This window comes from Podarcis filfolensis, assembly GCF_964270895.1.
Source record: "Podarcis filfolensis genome assembly, chromosome: 4".
Classification (NCBI taxonomy): Eukaryota; Metazoa; Chordata; class Lepidosauria; order Squamata; family Lacertidae; genus Podarcis; species Podarcis filfolensis.
Window position 1 is genome coordinate 65,091,546 of NC_139607.1, and position 24,561 is coordinate 65,116,106.

The window sequence follows — 24,561 nt, forward strand, 5'->3', positions numbered from 1 at the left end:
ATAAGTGGAAGTCCTGCACAAGGACATTTGCTTCTGCAAGGGGCTTTCCTCCCTCGCTTCCCCCTATGCTAGATGAAATTGGTTTGGCAGAGGGTTGGGAGAACTTCCAGAACAATGCGCAGGGGGAGGAGGCATGGTTCCATTTGGCAAGCTGGAACACTCCCATAGACAGAACAAGTAGAAGATGTTAAATTCCACCCATTCAGCCAATGTGTCTGCCGGACAGCAATAAGCATGCTCAAACCTTGTCATACCATTTATTATTTATTTATTTATTATTATTATTATTATTATTATTATTATTAAAATGTGATTGTCCCCCGCAAGCATCTAGGGTTCTGCTTGGCATGCAGATACACCAGGTCATCATGCAGCCACAACACTGATTAAATACCTACATAAGGCTTTAAACTACTGGTAAGTGAAGTGTGAATTTGATTTTAAGTTCTGAAGGTTTGGTTTTCTATTGGACATACATGTTGATCATTGTAGCTGTCAACTTAATAAAACCAAAATGAAGCCATACTTGTCAGTCTGTATGCAACTATTTTCCTATGCAACTGGCAAAAAAACAATAGGGAGTCCTGGAGACAAGTACTGAACATTCTCCCTTTAGTAATTCCAATACCAGTTCTATATAGACCAAATTCTATATGGTCATTCATATAAGAATGTCACAATATTTAAATACCTTACATTTGTACCTATCAAACTAGCTGGGGAGATACATTTTGTGAAATTAAATTCATGAGACATGTATCAATATGTATATATTGATATTTTAAATATCTGAAGTGCATTTCTTACACAGATAAACATGGAGATGCTGGGTGCAACCAAATGACTGAAGTCAATGGAAATGTTACCATTGACTTCAATGGGATGACAGCTGCAATTACAGTCACACCCACTGTGTACTATTGAAATGAATGGGGTTTACAGAGTTTACACAGTAGCAAGCCTCGACTTTCCCACCAGTAATTCCACACTGTAAAACAGAGAAAAAACACAGAACTTCAGGCATGCCTTTAAAAAATTAAGTATATGTCCCAGCGTTGTATTAATTTCAGTTAATGCAACACCTTTTCATCTGGATAGCCCCATAAATTTTAACAAAACACCTCCTATTTCATCCTAAAACCATTTCCTCTCCACCGCACAAAATAGTAACATGGAAGAATAAATGATCTGAGTAGCTTTAACTGTTTCTATTGACTCTGGGCGGGGTGGTGGTGGTCACAAAATGTACTGTTAACTGACATAAGCTCTAAGTATATCTGATATACAAATAGCACAAACTTACCATCTTGATCTGTAGTGATTGTGATAGCTGTGAACTGCTTGGGTGAAAAACTTAATTCAGAGACTCCATTCATGGCTTCTATTTCAAAAGTGTAGTTCACATGAGACACAAAATCAAGCACAGTTACTGAGGAATTGATTAGTCCAGTATGTCTTGGAATGAATCGGATGCCTCCTCCACATATCTCACACTGGCTGGCATCAGATCCACATTTCTTGCAAATGACACTATATGTGAGGTCTTTTCTTCCTCCTGTGTCACTTGGTGGGCTCCATTCCAACATGAGAGCTGTTTCATTTATGTTAAAAATTACGTTCCTTGGAGCAGAAGGAGGCCCTAAGGAAAAGGGGAAATAGTTTGTCATTAGAACTAGTATATATTTGTGTGTGTTTTAACCCCCAAAGCCCTCTTTCATCATTTACAGAAACAGATTAAATGTGGCAAACATGGTACATTCTTACACACTTAAAAACAAAACAAAAGCCAGCTACCCTCATATTGTTCTTAAGGAACATGTAAACTGTCCTACAGGAACTCATGCCAAGATCACAAAAAAACATGTTAGACACAAAGTCAGGAAACAAAGTCAGATAAAATACTAGGAACAGAACTCGAGACAGATTCAAGATGGGGCTTGTATGATTAGGATGACAAAATATGCCCGCACCATAGAATCTGGTATCTGGATTTTAAACTCTCAGGGCCACAACTATTCTCACCCATTGACTTTTATCTACAAATGCCAAGAGGAATAGAAATATAGAGAATTCTACCAATCAGATGTTTGTAGGGGAAACAGAATCAGGGAGTTGAAACTTCCTCCCATTTCTGCTCTTGAAGAATCAGTCTTAAGAATTTTAGCCCTTTTTTTTAAAAAAAGGCTTTTGTATCAGAGAGGGAGACTATGTGCAGCATCACATCCAGTTATTGACAAAACACCTTTATGCTATCTTGATTTATTTTAGTTTGTGTATGTTATGTATAATTATATTCAGTGTGCACCGGAAAAAAATATATGCATGTCAGTTTCTTTCTTTTTCAATTTCCCAATGATTGCTAATAGTTCTGTTTGGTAAAGAAATGTGCAGAGAATCTTGGTCTTATTTTAGGATAAAAATATGATTTATTATGCATTCATATTGCTCTGAACAGGAAAATTGTTATCAATTGTAGTAGGAGTGTTTCAAAGTTTATAACTGTCCGCCTGCAGATACTGAAGATATAGACACCCTTCATACTCAAGGGCCCTCGTGCCAATTTGCATGACGATTAAATAGGTTTTTAATTGCCATTAAATTATGCCATCTAAACTGTGATTTCATGCAAATATTAAGCTGTAATGACATGCAGTGAATCATTTACTAAGATTTAGAACTTGGAACAAAGAGAGACAATTAATTCTAATCCTCAGATTCTGCTAAATTATGTGTCATTGGGATTTTTATGAATGTGGCCTGATTGCTTTGTTATCACTTATAAATTATGCATAGATTATATGTCACATTGGAAAAAAAAATTGGCAGCCATAACCTTTTTGCAGGCATCTGTGAGCAATACGCTCAGGAATTTCTTCATGCTATATATTTTGTTTAGGCAAGCAAGTATACTGACAGTTTTAAAAGATTAATGTTTTTCACCAACATGCATCAGACATTGTGACTATTCCAGTTTTGCGCAGTAAAGGTATAATAATCATACTAATGCCTGTATAATTTATTATATAGAAAAGAATAAAATGCTGCCTGAGATTCAGAAAGGTATGTTGCATATACAAAGGGATCTTGGTGTACATTCAAAAATTATTTTGACACTACTTTGTGCTTCAGAAATGGCTTACTGTCTGGAGCTGCTGTTGTAGAAACATGCCAAAGTCGTAGTAAGGATGAATGATTTGTTATGTCATTCTCTAGTCCTTGATCAGTATATCTTTAATATATGCTTTTCTTACTGAATTGCAATCCAGCTTCAACATCCCATTAACCTATCCCATCATATAAGTAGAATAAAATGTTGCACCATTCAGGAACAAGACAGATTGAAATTGTACTGATGTCCACATGATAAAATCATAAATTAGAAAGAAGCCAACTGTGGTTTATTTTCTTTTATAACTATTAATATGTCTTGTTTATAAACAAAATATTAAGCACTGATGACTATTAAGAATCAGAAAGTGATTCAGGAAGGCAAGAGGTATCAGACAATTATGCAAAGGTCTCTTTTCCACCCTAATGACCCTTTGCCTCTGCATCTGTCCTTCTGGAGGTTTAACAGTCCCAAAGGCAGTTAGAACACAGTATTTAATTAGAGTATGTGCAACCTAGATTTAAATGTTCAACAAATTCACGGTCACAGTAGAAGTTGTTGTTGTTTGCCATTATTGTCATCATAACCATCACCATCACTTCCTGGAACAGGATGATCGATCCTCTCCAGATTGCTAGCACTATGGGTTCTGCCAGTTGTCATGGTGCTGAGCAGGATTTTTATTTTTTAAATACCATATCTAAACTGGACATTGCTAAGGAGTTATTTTTAGTCCACTTATTCTGTACTGTCAGGCTACGATGACACCTGTGTTTACTTGGGTGTTGTAATGTAATGTAATCTCGGAGTGGAGTTGAGAAAGTGCGAGAACATGATAAATATCCTGAAACAGTTGTAAGGCAGCTTCCTAAGCTATCTTCCATAACTCATAAATCAAACGCCTTAGAGCCTGCCAGATTCACCATCCTAAGGCTTATTGGCATGTGGGAAGGGGCTGGTAATGTGGGTCGGGTTTCCTCAGCAATTCATTTGAATGAGCGGGTTGTGACAGCCATGGCAATATGTATAACTGTTTGAGACTCTTCGCCAGAGTGCTGTAATGGAAGTTCAATATGACTTTTCACACAGTTAGACTATGTTACTTGCCAGCCAGGACTGCCTTTGGGAGTGGCTGATGGGAATTGGAATAGCTTTATTTTGTTTTAATTGGTCATTTGATCCTGAGCCATGAAGTTACAGTCCCATTTTAAACTCTAAGCACTGCAACTATATCTGAGTCTGTAAAAGGGGTCTGGTATTTATTTTTCCAAGGGCATTTTCAGGATATATACTTTATAGATATGTTGCAGTACATGGAGTGTTTTCATCCATGTACTGCATGGATGAAATGCCCATTTTGTACAAGGGTATTTTCCCCCCTTATACACATTATATATTATGTATACCAGTACCCAGATTTGAAACGTGTGGTCACTCTGTTAATAACACAGTTTTGGTAACATTCTATCTAGTATTGTGGTGGTGTTTTTAAAAGGCACTTTAGATTGAAGAGCATTTTTTTGCTTATTTAAAGGAGCACTGGGAATAAATGAAAACCTGATTTGCATTCTTGATTAACGAAAACATGCTCTCATACTTTTAGCTTTTGTGAGAGGAATATAAAATAAGTGCTATTTTTGTCTTCTGAGATAATGAGAGAGACAAGGAAAGAATTTCAAATACCAGTATGATTCACACTTACGGGTACATGCCATAGTTGCTGGATCCTTCTCAGCTCGAAAGTAACCCTTTTCACACTGACACACAGATGTTGCTTCCACAAAGGTCTGGCTGTGCGGAGGGCATTTTGAACACTTTATATTTCCAGCAAATGCTTTGTAGAATCCTGACCTACAAGCTGTAAAAACAGAAGAACAGTTGATTTGATTAAGTATACCTCTTTTTCTAAATGTAAAATTCAGATCCATCATTCAGCCTGACTCTCCCAGTGTGACCTAGAAACAGAACCTAGCTTGAGTTTATTCAGATAGCAGCAAGTTTGATTCTCAGTGTTTGAGGTCAATAAAGGAAGAAAGCAGGTTCCCTTCAGATAATGAATGTTTATATTTCTCCTTGCTTTCCCCCATATGAATGAATGCCCTATATATGAGTGAGAGAAGTAGGGGCACTATTGTATTATTTTATTCATTATAATTTAGTTTATAGCCCTATTAAAATGCAAAATACAATCCATTGTTTAGACAATAAAACCTATAATAATAAAAACAGCAGAAACAACAACAACCACCAACACAACCTAGCTTTGTATCTATGCCAATATAAAACCAGCAAATTAAATTAACTTGATGCAGGAATCTGAAAGCACCAAAAAAATAATAATATACCCATTAAAATTAAAGGCTTTAGAGGAAAGAAAAAGATTTTCACCCAGTGCCTAAAAGACCATCACATGGGACTAGAGGTAAAGAAGACCATGTTTCTGTACCATTGGGTGGGGATCATTTCTTACATGTGAAATTCAGATATACAAAGCTCTCTTCCCCCAGTGAATTATGAACCTTTGCTTTCATGATGTGTTTTGCTGCTTTTATTTTTCTATATTATCTGCTCTCTATTTAATTGGAAATGTCAACCACTATACTGTAGTTTGATTATGTTTTCTTTTTTCTTTGTACTTTTGATTTTTGCATTAATGAAAACTTTGATCCTGCAGAATATATATGCAGTATGCATTTGTGTGCCACACACACTGAAATGCACTGAAATCCCTATGGGATGAGTATGCACTCATACATCATACACATAATCAACGCAGGAATTTGGTAGATCCCATATATGCCACGTGGTCATTGCATGTCAGAACAAATCTAAAGTATTGATCTCTTGAGTTATCTAGGTACATTAAAATGATGGGGTTCCTGTATGTATACTCACATATGTATTTAAGTAGACTACTATCAGCCATTATCTATGTAACTAGATAAGGAATTGCAAACCAATATGTATGTGATTTATCTTCTTAGTTGAACAGCAGAGTTGTGTGCATACAGACCTTTAAGTACAAATAAAATTTCACCAGTCAGAAGTTCAAGAGGAGGAAGAGGAGCTCAATTCAGTCCCCCTTGCTTCCTCTTCCATGTCATACAGTTGGTTGATCAATGCAGTGGTGGATCCGGGACTCTCAAATTTCAGTGGCACCCTGTGCAGCGCTAAAATTTGATGCCCCTTGCCTCTCTCACTCCATTCTACAGCATTCATACCACCCTAAAACTGCCTCTGATCAATGTTCAGCTTTTTAAAAAAGGACTAGCCGCTCACTAGCAGCTCTACCTGTGTTCTTTTGGAACAGAAGCCACAAGTCTTTCCTCCTCCAAATAATTCGGATATTAGGGAAGGTGAACAGGTGCGTAAGTGGAGCAATGTGATTATGTGACATAATTTCCTATCGGGGAACTTCATTTCCACTGTGTATACCTCTTAACTTCAGCACATACAGTATTCTTCCTTTCTTTAGTGAATTTTAAAGCCACACATTAGTTAACAGCAGTTTCATACCCTTAAAAACAGGTACAACCAAATCATTTCAGCCACAGGGGGAATCATTTTAAAGATTGCAACAGAATCACAGAAGATTACATCAAAATCACTAAAAATCCCAGCAAAGCTATAAAATGGCAATAAAACCAGTTATAACAAGCCTGAGCAAACAAAAAGTCCTCCACATCATTGAAAGTACGTTAGAATTTTGACCAGGCATTCCTTCCTAGGGAGAGTGTTGCATATTCAAAGGGCCACAATGGCCAAGATTCTCTCTCCAGTCACCATCCACCAAACTTAAGACAGCAGGGTAACCTGGAAGAGGTCCTCAGATGGGACCAGAAGCAGGCCTTCAGATGGCAGACAAGGGGGTTTATGCAGAGTGTGAGAAATGACAGGCTTTAATTAGGCAGACTCCAGAACAGAATATAGACTGACAGGACCCCTACGAGCAGTAGCTTTACACCCTATGGAAGCATCCCCCAAGTAGGAATAGATCCACTGATGTATAGTCTGCCTAATTAAAGCCTGTCAACCATCTAATCCAGATGGTTTATCCAGGAGCATGTTGCAATCAAGGTATCAAAAGTCACAAAGCAGAATTCTCCAGGTACATTTTTGAGGTGAAAACTGGTCTGAAAGCAGGTTGAAATGGATGCAGATAGTCAGAATCATCTAAGAGTGACTGAGCTGTACAAACAGCAGCCGCTTGAACAAATTGCCCAGGAAGAATATAGTTGTGACCAAGCAATAGTTGTTACAATTCAAATGTTACAAATATATATAAATATATTTTTCCAAGTGTTTAGCCTACAGGGAATCATGTGTGGAATTGATAACCTGATGGGAAATCGATATAACACAAATAATACATTTGGAAGACTAAGATCATTCCAAGTAAATTTAGCTAATAATCCAGTTATGCCATCATGCAAGGCAGATAGCACAGAAGCTTTATGGTTAATTTTACAAAACTACTGGAAAACCCCAAGGCCATACACAAAACGACACCATCATGGATACTAGATACATTAAAATAAAAATCAGGGCTTTATAGATATTATATGGTAACATGCTGAGAAAGTCCAAACAATCACAGGCTTGGAATAATTGAACGGTGCAGAATGTTGATTGCCAGATTCAATATGAAAAAAATAAGCAAGTTCTTTTTTACAGGCCAATGCATATGCAATCAGAATCTGAAATAAGCATCTCAGTGCCCATATGCAGTGGCAGTGTGTAGCTGATTTTCAGTAGTAATAGTTCACCTTCAAATGAAATGTCTGCACAAAACAAAATTTTCCATTAAGATTTTACCAGGACCATAAGTTTAAAAAACTTGTTTACAAAGTTTTTTCAGTAAGAAGAACAAAAGAAAGATAATTTGAATTTCCAAGAGAGTATATGTAAATTCACACCTGAAAACAACTTATAGCTAAGGTAATACATGCATGTCTTTTAAGTCTTCTTCTTTATGTTTAAAATTAATGTTATGTGAAATATGATTTTGTTGTAAGAGAAACAATTTCAGTCTCTCTCTCTCTTGAAAGTAGACAATCCTTACACAGAAACTGGTGGAGCTGATTACATAATGGAATGGAATATTGTATTTTAATTTCTACCAGTCCTACGCTGCTAGGGCACTGGGGACCCCCAACACCTAGCACTGCAGAACCAAAGGTATTAGTGTAAGGGGTTGTGTTCATTACTGTTGCCAGGCTGGAGCACATCTGGACTAACAGCTATGTTACTCTTCCCTCTTCCCTCAACAAGTACACGGACTTGCAAGCAGGGGTTTTACAGCAAGGAAGGAAAGCCTTCTTAGAAGGATGGGAAGTAGCCTATATGCCCTCTTACTGACTTTGAAATGAATAAATCCACATTTTCTAGGAATGAAATGCAATAAAGCTTTATCTCTGTAACCCAGTAATATCACCTCACAAAACCTTTTGCCATAGAATGTCACTCAAAGTGACCAATACAGGCTGTTTGTGGAGGTATACTAAGAACAAGAACCAAGTTATACGAAACCATTTCTGTAGTGTCTAGAAAGTCCTTTCACTCAAACTCCCACTGCTCCTTTGTAAGGAAATCAGCTCTAGCCCATGTATATATACAGTGATGTGAAATTAATACTTGTCAGAAGCTCTCCTGAATTACCCTCAGGGAATTGTCAGAGATCTCAAGAGATTAAATTGGATTATATCAAGTTTTTCATAGCTACAGGTATATCTTACCGAAACTATATTTTTATTTAATTGTTCTTATAAGTTTTAGTGATTCAATTGTGTCTCACTATCTGGAAAACTGTAACAAGTCGTGGGAGCTAGCAAAGTGCCAGAAGTAGTAGGATACTGTGAGAATGAACAGCTTGGCCTTTAAATTCCTTTTCAGTTTGTGCTATGGAACATTTTTCTTTTGGTTCTCTTTTTCTGGAATTCTCTAGGGTACAGAGTGCTGAGGAAATGCACCTTTATCTCATTAGATATGGGCAGCCATTCAGATAGTGTGACATTCTACCAAGGCTGCCAACAGGATTTGGGAACCTCCACTCTACCAGTAAAAGAGGACCCAAATTTGCATATGCTTTGTGTCATATGCAAATTTACATACTCTTCTCTGGGTCAGGTGACAAGCTTCCAATTAAATCAGGGGCTACACACAACTAATAAGCTGCATGACAAACAAAATGTCAACACGTGAAGTTTTTCTATATTTCCTATATTTCCTTACTAGAAAAGGCTTGGGGAAAATCTACACTGGTTGGTTCTATCATTAAAAATGTGTTATAAAAAAATGTGACGACAGAGGGTGCTGCAGCAATACATAGGCAATAGGAAATTGCATTGAGAGTTACAGTATTTTTTTTTAAATAGCCTTTAATAGCGTTTTTACAGATCAGTGTAGATCCTGCCTTGATCTGTTGAAGTTCTTTTTACCACAAAGCTGTGAAGGAACCCTTCTCTCATCATGTGCTAACCTTAAACCATGCAAAGTACTGAGGTTTCAGGAGCTGTAAAGTTACAGTACTGTACAGTACTCTTTCATCAATTGATCTTAGGCTGGCATTACTGCATTCAGGCCAAGATCAGGTATGATAATATGAGATGTGTAGGGTGTTGGGGTCAAAAGAGATTTTAGAGTTACAGCAAGCAAGGTTCTGACATGGTGGGATAAATTCAAAACTCAATTGTTAAAATGTAAGTAGTGTATTCTAAAAGCATTTGCTCTGTTTATTATTTATACCTCATAATAACTACAGCAATGCTATTGGCATGGGTGATATGGCTACCCTTTTCTGTTTGGAGCAAAAAGATTCAAACCTTTGCCACAAATAAACCCATTTAAGTGTTTATAGCGGAAGCAACAACCCACTTCCCCGTACCCCTTCATTTTGCACCCCCACTACCACACATAAGGAAAGCAATTAATCAACACTACCCTATTGATTGCTATTACAATCAGCTTCAGTGGCAGGGTTGCTTAAGGGGGTAAACTACCTGCAGCCTGTTAATGCGGGATCTGTGCTGGCTGGCAATCTATTACTGTTGTTGTTGTTTAGTCGTTTAGTTGTGTCCGACTCTTCGTGACCCCATGGACCAGCGCACGCCAGTCTATTACTAGGCCAAGTTTAAGGTTTAGGTGCTAACATATATGGCCCTATACAACTTTGGACCAGATTACTTGAGAGATTGCATTACCCTTATGTACTCAGTAGGTCACTCAGTTCTGTGGGAGAGTCTACTTCAAGTTCCTATAATATAACAAGCTCTACAGCAACCTGGAGCAGGGCTTTCATTGTTCTCACCCCTGTTTAGTGCAACACCATTCCTGTTTAGATATGACATACATCTGCTACCTGTACTTTGAGGATATTTTTTGTCGACAAGCTTTTCTAGCTGGATGAAAGAAAGTTTCTGCCTCGATTGTTCATTTGCATTGCTTTAAACCTATTTTTCGTTCTTTTACTGTGTTGTTGTATATCACCTTCAAATTACACCGAGTTTACACAAACTGTAACATGATTATTGCACTATGGTCTAGTGGCCATTTAAATATGTTCACTAAAGGATAAACCAGCATGGTGTAGTGGTTAAGAGCGGTGAATTTGTAATCTGGTGAACTGGATTCGATTCCCCACTCCTCCACATGCAGCTGCTGGGTGACCTTGGGCTAGTCACACTTCTCTGAAGTCTCTCAGCCTCACTCACCTCACAGAGTGTTTGTTGTGGGAGAGGAAGGGAAAGGAGATTGTTAGCCGCTTAGAGACTCCTTAAGGGGAGTGAAAGGTGGGCTTATCAAGTCCAAACTCCTCCTCCTCCTCCTCTTCTTCAACCCTATGTAACTTGTTGCATTGCTCACAGGCAGCACGGTGTAATGACCGGTAAATCTTATATATTGAAATCATTGAAATATCTTTCCAATGAAATAAATGGAACCCATAAGAGAAGTGCTTAACTTTGACCAGAATGAATTCTTTTAGAAGAGTTTCTAACATTGAGTCTGTTTACCACTATCCCCCCCCCCCAAAAAAAAAAGTCAATTGCAACTTTTCTGGACTTTCTCAATCTTGACTTTATTATCTTATAATGAAATTATTTGTTGGAAACTGTACCTTTATTTTTCATTTTTGGTCATGGTGACATGCTCCACAGTTATGCTGGAAACAGGATTTTAAAAAACACCTCAGAGATGCAATTAGATTGCTTAAAATAACCTTGGATGCATTTGTCATAGAAAAGGTCAGAGAAAATGCCAAACTGGATTCTAGTTATTTACTGTACACTTTGACTTCTGCCCCCCTTACATTTGACAAAGTTATCTTCCAAAACTGTTCAAGAGTACACGAAAGTGCAACTTTTCCCCCTTATAAAATACCCACAGTTTCTAGTTGATAGAGAAGGGACAATCAAGCATAAAGCACAGTCAAGTCCCTTTGATTTAACGGGATATAAAATGGTGAACTGGATCCTATCATAAGGATGAAATCCTACATATAACTGCTATGAGGAGCATTCTGTTTAATACAGATGCAAAATTGCTATGGACAAACAAGCTTAGAATTGTTCCTCATGTGGTATGCTCATTTAATTCTTCTTTCTTTATTCCTATATGGCAGGGATGTCCATCCAGAGTTGTTGAGCTTTCTTTAGGGGGGTCAGGTCAAGCAGTTACGATCCAGTTGCATGAAACAACAGCTGGTATTTTCAGACTTCCAGACTGGTGTTTATTGTGGGATCGGTGCTCCTGTGGACCTGCTGCCAGCCAGCACAGAGAATGCTAGATGGACCAATGGACTGACTTCCTTTGTTCCCATAATCTAGGTATACCATTTTATTTTACATATATACTAAGACTGAACAATTAAAGTTTGTTATCATACAGTCAAAATGACACCATCTACACACATGAGGGGTGTATAAGCAGGCTTTGAGGGAACCCTAACTTTGCCGTAGTTAAACAAACAAACAAACAAACAAACAGGTAATGTGGAGGATTGTACAGGTTCACTGGCATGGAAAGTTGACTGCTAGAGAGGACAAATGGCGTATCCAGCAAGAAGAGAAGCACTGTACACTACACTATTGGAGACCCATTTGCCATTATAAGGCAGAGTTACTATTGATTTATGATGATGATAATTATTATGATTCCTTACTGTAAATTCATATACTTCCCTTCAGCCAAAGATCACAGGGCAGTTGCATCCAATGATGCATGAGTGGATCTCCCCTTCCTCTCCTCTTCCCAGGGATGCCAACAATCTTTTCTGGAGGGTCTCCCAATCCCTTGTAGCAGATTTTGAAGTATGGGAGTAAGGCTGGGGGGCTGCATGGGGATGGAGAGGAGGGAGGGAGGAGTCTGTTGTGCAAGCATTGGATACAGCCCAATATATATGGATAAAACTCCTTTGGATTCACTACTGCACCTTTAATAGATGAAGTCATGGCAGAGAGGCTGTTACAGTACATGTTCATACAATTTGTTTTGTATGAACATGTAATGAACTTTCTGGAACACTGAAATTTTCCTTTAATAACCAAAGGTCCCAAATAGCAGAGATTCAAAACTGGAATGTGTCTGCACTTAAAAATAAGTTCTAGAGCACATAATTTGCTTGTACAAGGTGGATGGAAATTTGTGTGTATGGAGGCATTCTAATATAAATCCTTGCTAGAAAGTAGAAGGAACATCAGTAAAACATTTTACTTGATATATTAATAGCCAGATAACTAATCAGTGCTTGATTAAATTTGTAAATTGCTAGCATATAATGTGACCCCACTTAGATGTACCCATTAGTGCTATATCATGTCTTACCCAGTGATAGGGTAAATTAAATATTGCATTGCCTAGTACACTAATGTGCAAGATATAATGTTAGAGCAGGTTGCTGCTGTTCATGGGAGATTTGCAAACTTGACTTGCAAAATCTGTAGAATAAAATGGAACATAAGAAAGTTGTGCCTCTACCCTTGCCAGCAGAATGCAGGCTGGGACAGAATTGGGACTGGGCTAGAAGGAGGCAAGGCAGGCATGAAATCAGTGTGAAGATACATGCCATACTGGGGCAGTGAGCAGGGCTTAAGAAGCTATTTAAGTTCAGTTGACCCTGACCTTGGCTTCTTTCTGCTTCTGGAGCCCACCTATCTTTCCACCCTCTGTTTCGCCCAGATTTTTCACCTTCTCTGCACTGTCTAGATGGCTGAGGAGGAACAAGTAGTTATGTGTGTGTGTGTGTTTGTATTTCAACAGGTTAATTTGGTCACATTTGGCAAAAATGTGTGAGGCACAGATAAGGATGGTAGTTGATAGACAACCTGAAGAAACCTTAATGAGTTTGTGGCAATTCCCAAGACATTCCATTACTTTATTGCGCATATATATATATATATATATATATATATATATTCAATGAACCACCCAGAGAGCTACTTCTTATAAGTCAGGTTGTAAATAATGTAAATTAAATAAATAAATAAATAAATATTATGGTCTGAAGAAATGATTTTTTTTTCTCTCACTCTCTTTCTAATTCCATTCCCCCCACCCCCCGCAATCCTATCAATAGTTCTATGTCCTGCTGTGCTAAAATTTTGTTCAATTTCATCCATTTCAGATTGCCGTCTTTTAAGGCTTTTATGTTTCTAGCTTTATCTAAAATTGTTCTAACACACTTTTTATAGTTTTATGCCTAAGATAAGCTTTTAAGATGATAACTTCTTATTTATCTTCTTTTAGTCAGTCCTGAACTTAAAAGATTTAAAAAGAAGCTGAACTGTGCTTTCAGTTGTTCCCATGAGTTGCAATTCTTATTTTATTTCTGAAGATTGCATATCTAGAATTGACAGCATTCTGAAACCAACTGAATCTAAGTACCACTTGAACCCTACAGCAGAAGTTGTTTCTAACTCAAACACCTCTCATGAGGCCAAGGTAATAATGAAATACACCTATTAACTTAAAGAGAAAATCCATAATGATTGTTGAGTGTTAAAAAGAAGAAGATAGAGGGCCCCTCCAGACTGGTATTTTATTGTAAGTGTATTCTGGAACATGTTTTTGATACAATTATAGTTCATTAGCGGTGGATGTATTCTGCTTTATTAGTTGTTCTGTAATGCTTCCTCAATCCTACCTACCACTTTATGGCAGTCTGGAGGAGCTGTAGTGTAACAAAAGTTGTACACCCCTCACCTTGAACATTTGTGGTATGAAAAGTTACAGGATTTCAGCAGGAAGTTACAGGATTTCAGCAGGAAGTTACAGGATTTGCACTGATTGGAAATGAAGCAGTATGACCACCCCAAAATATTTGCACGTGCAAATAGTATTGTAAGCAGGATTGGGTATGACCGCCTTAATACTATCAGCATGAGCAGAAATGATAATGAATATGGAATAAGAAGGATGTTTTGGAGGGACCCTAAGGGTGATATCCAATGTCAGACATACTCAGAACAAACTCATTAAAATAAATGGACTTAAACAACTTAAGTACATCAATTTCAATGGGTCAGCTCTGAGTATGACTTAGTTGGATATTACTCTAATACTGCAATTGGAAAAAAGTCTAGAGGCCAGGATAAAACGTTTAGGCCACATTGATTTCAAAAGTTTTATTCTGTATTATTATTATCTTAAAAAGACAATCAATATTAAGAATTGGCTTCCATGGTTTTTGCTGAAGAATAATTGATATAACTTAAAAACAGAGGGGTACATTTTGCTGTCTTTCCCCATACCATCTGTATTAAACTGACTGTGCATATTAGCTGCAAAGAAATTCGCTACAAAGTATCAAAATAGACCTGTATTCCCATATCTACTTATAATTTAATTTCACTACCTCAGCTCATTAGCTCGCTAATTCTGATAAACAAATTAAAGAAATTTCAAGGACCAAAAGATAAATAAAAGGCCACTCTTTCACTTTATTAGTAAACGAACATCAGGGCTTCTTAATGATAAATTAAGCTTTGGAAGCACACTCCAGGCACAAAACTTCACCCTCTAAATACAGTATGTGATCAATTACTTGGTTTGATGAATGCCAGAACACTTTGCCTTCATTTGAAAAACCAGCTTGAATACGACAACAAAATCTGCAAAATACCCTTTCCTGCAAGTTCAAGCGATGAGAGCAAAACTAGCATAGCCCTATTTACCTGTTTCCTAGTCCCATTTTAGTGGATTACATTACTGAGTTCAGGTTTCTATCTGTAAGCAACCTTGAATTCCATCAGGGGAAAGGACGGAATATAAATATATATAACAACAACAACAACAATTAATTCAGTAGCAGTATTACCAGAGTAGGCACAGAGATAAAAAAAGAAGTCTGGGTCTGCATCAGCGGCTGGTCCCTGCACCCATACCTCTGTTATATGGCCAGTTGTTGATGAGCAGTAGCACACATTGTGGTGGGATGCTGCTGGCCACCTGACCCCTGGTTGGTTTCACTGCTGCTGCTTTCTAGGAGGTAGAAGGGGAAGGGAGAGGTGGCCGGAGTGCCAGATTGATTCCATCAGTACATATGCACCATGCCAACTTTGCTGCCATGCCACCTTACCCTCCCTGTCTCCCCATAAGCAGCAATGCAACTGAACAGAAGTCAAGTGAGTAGTGGTGCCTCACCATGCTGCTTGCTACTGCTGGTGAGAAACCATTTTAAGTTAAGAAGTGGGCTGTCTTTAAGCAAGTTCAGATCTTCCACCCAAGGCCTGTGAGAAGGAACCTGCCATTGTACAAAATGGGCTGTAATTTACTGATAATCAGTGCTTCCCCCCCTAGAAAAACAGATACTGGTACTCACAAGGAAGTTGTTACAGTAAGTGCCACACTTTTTAACCACAACAACAACAAAAAGTGCCGGTACTGCGTACCCTTGGGTACCCTCTGAAAAAAACAACAATACTGCAGATAATATATTTCTAAAGTTTCACTTGAGAACCATAAGAACCAACAAATGTCCTGTCGTTATGTCTTCTAGGTCTGTCTTGTGTTAGATTACTCCTAGGTACAAGTCTGTCCTAATTGATTTGTCATAGCCCTCACCCTCTACTTCATTGGGAATTCAAATGGAATCAAATGCAGGATAACTGAGATGTGGGAAAAATGTTTCTGAGATTTTTTTAAATAAGAAAAAATATTTTTTCTCTTTTTTCAATAATAATAATAATAATAATAATAATAATAATAATAATAATAATAAATTTTATTTATATCCCGCCCTCCCCAGCTGAAGCTGGGCTCAGGGCGGCTAAGACAGCCATTTTGAAGTATTTTTTCCTAAAATTACCCACCATTTTTGTGTTTGGTGGCAGTCATTCTCCCCATGCCCTAGAGTAATCCTACATCTGGGGGATGCAAAATGCTGACTGGGATGTTAGTGCAACTGCTGTTGTAGGCACTTAAAGCAGCAATAACAAACAAATATATAACTTATCTTTATAAAAAGGAAAGAAGCTGTATAACTACAAATGGTGACATGTACTACCAAGAAACTGTTGGAATGTTTATTCTGTTCCTGGAAAAATTCAATTAAATGATTCCCCTGCTGGCAAAAAAATCCTCATTCCACAAACAAGGGGGATAATTCTGAGATGCCATTTCACATAGCCCAATTTCTAACAAGAAACTACAAGTTACTTCACATACATTTTTTAAAAAGTTAACAGTGCAGTTCTATGGTTGTTCACTTGTAAGTCCCACTATATTCTGTGGAACTTACTCAGAGGAAAGTTTACACAGGATTTCAGACCAAATTTCTGCAGACTAAATTTCTTTACTGGAAAATGTGTATTTGATAACATGTCAAGTGTGACAAAAATTGAATTTTTTTATTCTACATGAGCATATGAATCAGCAATGAATATCAGCTTCATATATCAGCAGTGATTAATGCATAGCTACACTAGCCAATTATTGCACCTAATCTACAAATCCTGTGTTCATGCAATCTTTGCATCTGTTGCTTACCTCAGAAAAAATCTATGTACAAATTCTTAAGCTGACAGAGCGAAACTCAGCATCAGTCGTCAATACAAATAAATCAAATGTCAGTTTTAATAAATAATACATCATTAGGTGGCATTTCTTTCTAGGTTCGTAAGCTTTCTGAGATATATTAAATAGAACTTCTATTAATTATCCAGTTCAATTCATTTACAAGTGATTTTATAGCGTGTAAAGCTCTTCTGTGCATTAGAATATGCCAATTCACATATTAAATAGGAGGCCAGAAATGAAATTGCTCCAGATAAAAGTAGAATGTTAATTGGATTGCAACAAATAATTTTGTATTAAAGTATCTTTAAACATTATTCTCCTGCTAGGCCACCTATAAAGCAGAAAGCAGAAAGGCTCAAAAGGGCATCAGCTCATCTGCTTTACATGCAGAAGGTCTCCAGTTCAATTCCCAGCATCTTCAGGTAGGACTGGGATAGGTATGGAGTGGGAAATTTATTTTGTTTACATTTAAAGGCAAACCTATCTAATTCACAAATTCCAAAACAATATTCAAATTGAAGTTGCACTTCTCTGAATTTTGTAGTACAGTTTTCCAGTCAGGTAATGTGTACAAGGGACGTGGGTGGTGCTGTGGGTTAAGCCACAGAGCCTAGGGCTTGCCGATCACAAGGTCGGCGGTTCGAATCCCCACGACGGGGTGAGCTCCTGTTGCTCAGTCCCTGCTCCTGCCCACCTAGCAGTTCGAAAGCATGTCAAAGTGCAAGTAGATAAATAGGTACCTCTCCAGTGGGAAGGTAAACGGCATTTCCGTGCGCTGCTCTGGTTCGCCAGAAGCGGCTTAGTCATGCTGGCCACATGACCCGGAAGCTGTATGCCGGCTCCCTTGGCCAGTAAAGCGAGATGAGCACCGCAACTCCAGAGTCAGCCACGACTGGACCTAATGGTCAGAGGTCCCCTTTACCCTTTAATGTGTACAAAGATGCATATACTAGTGTGCATGAAAACAGACATATTCATGAATGTAACATCCAAAGAGGAATTTTATTAAGGAATATTGCTTTGCAGAAAAGTGTATACTGTATTAGGGGAATCTGCATACAAAAAAAATGTGCATGATACAGACAAATCCAAACTAAGATACTGATGAATGCTCACGATGACTGTTAAAAAATTAAATAAATCACATACTTATGTAGAAATGTGGAAATTGATAGACTCACCCAACCCCAAAGACACACCCTTGCCTGAAATCCAGAAGCACCAACTGTCATAGTAGACAATACTAACAGATGGACCAATGATCTGAGTCAGCATAAGGCAGTTTCATATGTTCTTATGGTTCTAACAGGACCTTCTTGGAACCAAGTGTGAAACTTGTTTAAGCACCAATTTTCCCTTTTAGCCACTATTGTTTCTAGGTCCACTTAGCTTTCTCTTTGTCATCTTGTGTGTAACGGGCTGAATTTCACCTTTCCCCCTTTATCTTTCCCTCTTCCTGCCTGCAGCTCCCACCTGTGCAATAAACTAATTATACATGCAGTGCTTTGTAGCCTTGCTCTACTGGGTACAAGCCTACCAATTTCCTGCCAAGGATTTTGTTGTAACTCCAATCCATCGCTGTTTTTATTTGCTCCTGTTCCAGCCTCAGTACTGCCATGCTCATTGGCTTGGCCTCTCAGCATTAATTCCTATGTGACGCTAAGGTGTAGACTCTATACAATATATCCCACTTGATGAATTACTTTGAATTAGCTAGCCTTCCTTAATCTGACTTCAGGATTCCCTTTTGTTCCCAGCGAGTTCCATACATCTGCAGTGATTTATCCTCCCTCTTGGATCATGCCCAAATTATAGTCTCAATCTGTTGTATGAAACTCTCCTTAGTTCCGTCCCAATAAAACTAAAGTAGTTCATGGTTGCTACAACCTAACATATAAAATGTAAAATGCAGAGGAATTTAGTTGCTTGATAAAACAAACAACCTTAACCCAGTGAGACTTGTTTCAGAGCAGGGGAGTAATTCAGGGTGGATGCAGTCCATCTAGTCTTTATTATCCTGGGTTGTTAGTATTTAAACTTCAACTTGTATTACATGAACAGTTACATTTCTGGTTTTATTTTAATCGTAAGATTGAAAATAATATTAGTGGATAAACATATCTCTCTCTCCAAAAAGTGCCATCTATCTATTCTATTTGCAGAATCTTTATGGAGTAGTAGTAGTAGATGACAAATGAAGTAGTGATGAATAGAAGACACATGGCTTTTTTCCTATCCATAAATGCTGCTCATACATTTTAGGCAAGCATCTTTGTGGTGAGTGTGAAGTCTTCAGTTTCCTTCCAAGAAAGCTTGGAAAGGACTGCTGTCTTAGCAAGATGGTCATGTTCTCATTCACACAAATGATCCCCAGCAAGTTACCACAATAACCCCAATGACTGCGGTATGCAAACTCATTGAGTACACTGAAAAGCATGTCAATGTCATACTAGAATAGAATAAAATTAAATATTCCTAAGAAGGCAAGTGACAATCAAGTGAACTAGTGGGAATAACCATTGGTTTGGACATAGTGAATATGATTTCTAGCAGACTTTGTACAAATAATTGTCAAAAACTCACTAAAGTATGCTACCTAAACACTTCTATAGCCTTGCTGTGTTAGTAAAGGTAAAGGGACCCTTGACCATTAGGTCCAGTCACGAACGACTCTGGGGCTGCGGCGCTCATCTTGCTTTACTGCCCGAGGGAGCCAGCGTACAGCTTCCGGGTCATGTGGCCAGCATGACTGAGCCGCTTCTGGTGAACCATAGCAGCGCATGGAAATGCTGTTCACCTTCTGGCCAGAGCGGTACCTATTTATCTACTTGCACTTTGACGTGCTTTCGAACTGCTAGGTTGGCAGGAGCAGGTACCGAGCAACGGGAGCTCACCCCGTTGTGGGGATTTGAACCGCTGACCTTCTCATCGGCAAGTCCTAGGCTCTGTGGTTTAACCCACAGTGCCACATCAGTTCACATAAGTAAAGCAAATTGTGAAAATGGCAAAATAGAGGATAATATGGTGGTTTGCTTTGCACAAATATTTGCATGGTATTTGGTATTGATGCCATACATGGTATATTGCAACTCATGCTTAGGTGATTCTCAACACAGATATTCTATCAAGCTCTGCCAAGGCAAGGCAAGACAAGACAAGGAATCCAAACAAAAGAGCAAACCATCTTGTACTTTCTCACCCAACAACAGTTCAGTCACAATGACTCTCTAATCTGATAATAAAATAGGAACTGGGAGAGAAAAATACTTGCTCACACACTGAAATAATTCTTTATCCACAGGCAAGGACCTGAAATGACTCCTTGATGGATGATTCTGTAGCCTTTTGTTAATGTGGTTTATGCTTTATATTTTGTTACTGATAAACTATGAAATTAGTTCTGCTTCAGTGTGGCATCGTATCTGGCAGCAGTTTCACTTGGCTGCTGCCAGACCAGAAACACCAGGTCCTCAAGAGAACTCTGAAACCTGCTGACTGGCAGGCCTAGAAACAACTCCAGGGACAAAGGACTCCCAGAACAGCAGTTTAATACTAAGCACATTAGAAGTTGCTTTATTTGATTGGGATCCATTTTTCACTTGCCATCTTCCATTCCACTGAGACGCCATTGAGCATGTAATGCAGAAGGGTTCTCATTGTTGCTAGTAATGAGAGAAAACAAAACAAAATCAAAACAATAATCTCTTCACCCTTCTGCAGAACTACAGACGGTTCTGCCTTCTTGATCCCTCTAGTGATGAAGACCAATTATTCTCCACGGCTGTGTGTTTTCATTGCAAAAATGTTATATTGCTTTATAATTGACAAAATGTAATATAGTAATGCCTGAGATATGAGAAATCTAATTTTTTACTGAGAAATACTTCATTTGGGCTACACATAACCTTTTAAATATCAATAATCAGCATTGATGTGGGACAGTGCTCTGAAAAATTGTATATATATAATTCAGTCACTTTTATTGCATCCTAGAATGCTTAAAATAATGAGGATTAATTTTTAAATCTGTGCCAGGAGGTTAAACACCACTAAGCAGTTTTAGACATTACGGAGCGCCAGCTGCAGGAGATGAATGCATTAATGAAACTAAGGCTGCAATCCTAACTCCAGTTTCCTGGGAGTAATATCCATTGAATTCAACAGGACTAGCTTCTGAGTAGACACAGTTAGGCTCTTTCTTGGTGCCTTCTACAACAACAAACTATTACTCAGTATCATAACAAATTATGGGATGCAGAATGTAAATTATGGAATTAGAAGCTTGCTGGAAAAGGTACCTGGAGTATGATGTGAGAAAAGGTTGTTGTATGCTACAGTGGGTGCCATCACTGTCCTAAGCTAAAGAACAATACTGGGGAAGATGATGTATCCTAAGCAAAAAATCCTCTCTGCTGTTGGCAGAAAGTCCTTCTTGGCATCCAGCTGAGGCATGTCTAATCAGCTGTCCTTTTAGAATTAGAAAAATGAAACTATGCACAAGCTGCAAAGGAGACTGGAAAAAACTGATAAAGAAACTAAATTACGATGAATGGTAGAACATTCCAGATCACATTGTAATAGGACTTGAACTGCTTTGGTAACTTCCTTCATATCAGCGATATCTTCCTCACAGATGAGATTTGCTTCCATTGTTGAATACAGTTTATTGCATTGTGAATTTACATGTGATATACATAATTATGGGAGAAAATTTGGAACCATAAAAGTTGGAACCATAATTTAAAATGCACATTTGTAGTTAAGATTCCTGGATGTGAGATTAACACTTGTAAAAATGTGACTTATGACACTCAGCATTTCTACTTTCATGTAAAATAATCAACTACACAGACTACAATGAAAAACATTATCATGCAATCCAGTAGTCAAGATCCTGTAGCCAGGAACTGTGCACATGCACATGGGCAGAGGGAATTTCACTAGGGCCCCATTACCATGAGGAAGAAATTGAAACTAACATAGATCATGCTTGAGGATATTTATGGAAGCTTATTTTCCTGTCTCTATTATATAAATCTTATGAGGTTTTCTGGCACAAATCAGGAATGTTATATATCAGATCAACCAAGGATGTACAGAGAGCTTGTTCAGTTAAAGTAGGATGTATAGTTATTGAATTGTCAAGACTTGTTGAATTGTCCTGAGTTGTGCATAAAGTGAAATTAGGGGACTCTGCAGCAACAGGTGTCCTTATCAGGGTATGTGATCAACTAAGTCTGGGTCAGTGTAAATGAGTATGTGAATGAGTCAGAATTAGGTCTCTGGCTGGATGGCTAAAAAGAGAAAATGATTATGTTTCTTTATCTGTTTTTCTTTTCTTTATTAATGACCAGTGTAAAGTTTTGTAAATAATAAAGACTCTGAGAAACAGAACCAAATGGTGTTTATTCCTGTAATGGGAATTTCACTAAGAGATAGCTGGAATGCTGCTGCTGCTGCAAAGAAGTAAAAGATGCAGGAAAAATTTTCTGTAAAAGGAACTCTGCTGCAGAAAGAAATTAAAACCCAAGAGTAGATGCTCATGCACCAACAGGTGGGCCTATATATAGTTTCTACATGCACTGTATCAGGCTTCCTCAAACTTGGCCCTTCAGATGTTTTGAGACTACAATTCCCAACATCCCTGACCACTGGTCCTGCTAGCTAGGGATCATGGCAGTTGTAGGCCAAAAACATCTGGAGGGCTGAGTGTGAGGAAGCCTGCACTATATTCTTAGGTGAACACCTATGGTTTTCTAAAGTGTATTTTTAAAAATGCAAAATATGAATGTGATAAGCATATTTGTGAAAGCATACACAGGCCTTTTCATATGTTGTACAGTCATACCTCTAGTTGCGTAAGGTTCATGTTGCGGATTTTCGGGTTGCAAACCCGAAAAATGTATACTTCCGGGTTTTGCTGCACGTGCATGCGCAGAAGCATTCTGCATGCTTTGCACATGCGCAGTAGCGCTCTATTGTATCATGCGCATGCGCAGAAGCGGCGCTCTGCTTATGGACTTTTTGAGGTGTGAACGGCACCCCGGAACGGATCGCGTCCGTAAGTAGAAGTACCACTGTAGAGGCTAAATGAATGCACACGTATTGGAGAAGGGCAGCATCACAATATTAGCTTTCTCCACCAACCAACACGCATTTTAGAATGATTGCAGATAGCTCTGCATGTATAATAAATGGGCATTGTTTGGGGAAGCAGCCTGCTGCCACAATTCTGCTCCCAATGGCATTAATTTAGTTCACCGTAATATCTGAAAACAGCTTATATTATACAGGTGCATTCAGCACAGCAGTACTGTCTGTTTGTCTCAATTGAATGTACACTTGCAAATCTACTATCCCTGTGTATTATGCAAAATTGTCCTAATAATCATACATTTTCCATAACCATACATGAGGAGGGAAGTGTGCCACATGCACCCTGAACAGGCAACCATGGGAAGTGTGTACAGTATTTCTGCTCTTTGGAATTATGAAGCAGGTATTTATTAGCACTTGTACATAGTCTTTATTTCACTCCTGTGTAAACTGCATACTCAAAGAGAAAATGTGGGACCAATTGCAGAAGCAGTTTGTAAATAAGAATACGTAACTTGCTCCACAGCTGAATCTTCTTCAGCAAGAGAAACTTGGCAGAATCAATTTAAGTGGCAGCATGAAATTTGGCACCTTTCCTATCCTTCTGTGATTAATCCAGCTGCTGCTGAACCCATTGATCGTTTTGCCCATCGATTGGTTAATTTAATGAAATATGAAGCATTAGAAACTGTACAAATTCACACTGCTGACACGACAAGATCCTGACAGAAGGTGCTTCTACAGCAAAGCTGCAAAGCACGATCCAATAAACAAGTTTAAGCTTCCTTTAACATTTAACCCGATAATGTATTATTTAACTCTGCCTTATAGGTGTTGAACATGAAACACAACCTGGATTTTATTATTTTACAACCAACTAGCATTACATGTCAACAAAACCAGGATTTTAATTTCTATCCACATCAAGACATCAAACAGAACTCCCCTCCACTGACAATTCTCTGTATATTTTAATATACTTTTATACATCACCCCAATCTATGAGTGGTGCAAGATTCCAGGGGTTCCAGGCACTTACCCAGGGTTTGTGTTTCCTTTGGAAATGAGGCACAACAGAGACTGTGGTGCCTTTATGATATATGGTTTATTTACAGATAATATACAACCAGAGCATACAATGGAAGGGCCCACAGCATTCACACTCCAAGAGGATACTGCTTCTCCCATAGCTATAGCAGCCCTGGATTGAAACAGGCAACAGCCATCATGCTTTTCATAGGCGTAAGACGGGGGATTTAAGATATGCTCCATACCCTTTCAGATCAGGAAATGTACGTAAGGACTGTTTGTGAGAAAGCAAGATTGAAAAGTGCAATTTCTTAAAA

General features: G+C 38.3%; 1 protein-coding gene across 4 annotated transcripts in view; it reads right to left on the reverse strand.

Annotated features, from left to right (window-relative positions):
• EPHA6 (EPH receptor A6) overlaps positions 1-24,561 on the reverse strand; it is a 344,313-nt gene that overhangs the window by 173,825 nt on the left and 145,927 nt on the right. For all 4 annotated transcript variants that reach the window (XM_083611506.1, XM_083611507.1, XM_083611508.1 and 1 more), the window contains exons 4-5: positions 4,812-4,967; positions 1,304-1,639 (exon numbers count right to left, since the gene is read on the reverse strand). In XM_083611506.1, the coding sequence (XP_083467632.1) occupies positions 1,304-1,639; positions 4,812-4,967 (492 nt within the window). The remainder of the gene's footprint in view (positions 1-1,303; positions 1,640-4,811; positions 4,968-24,561) is intronic.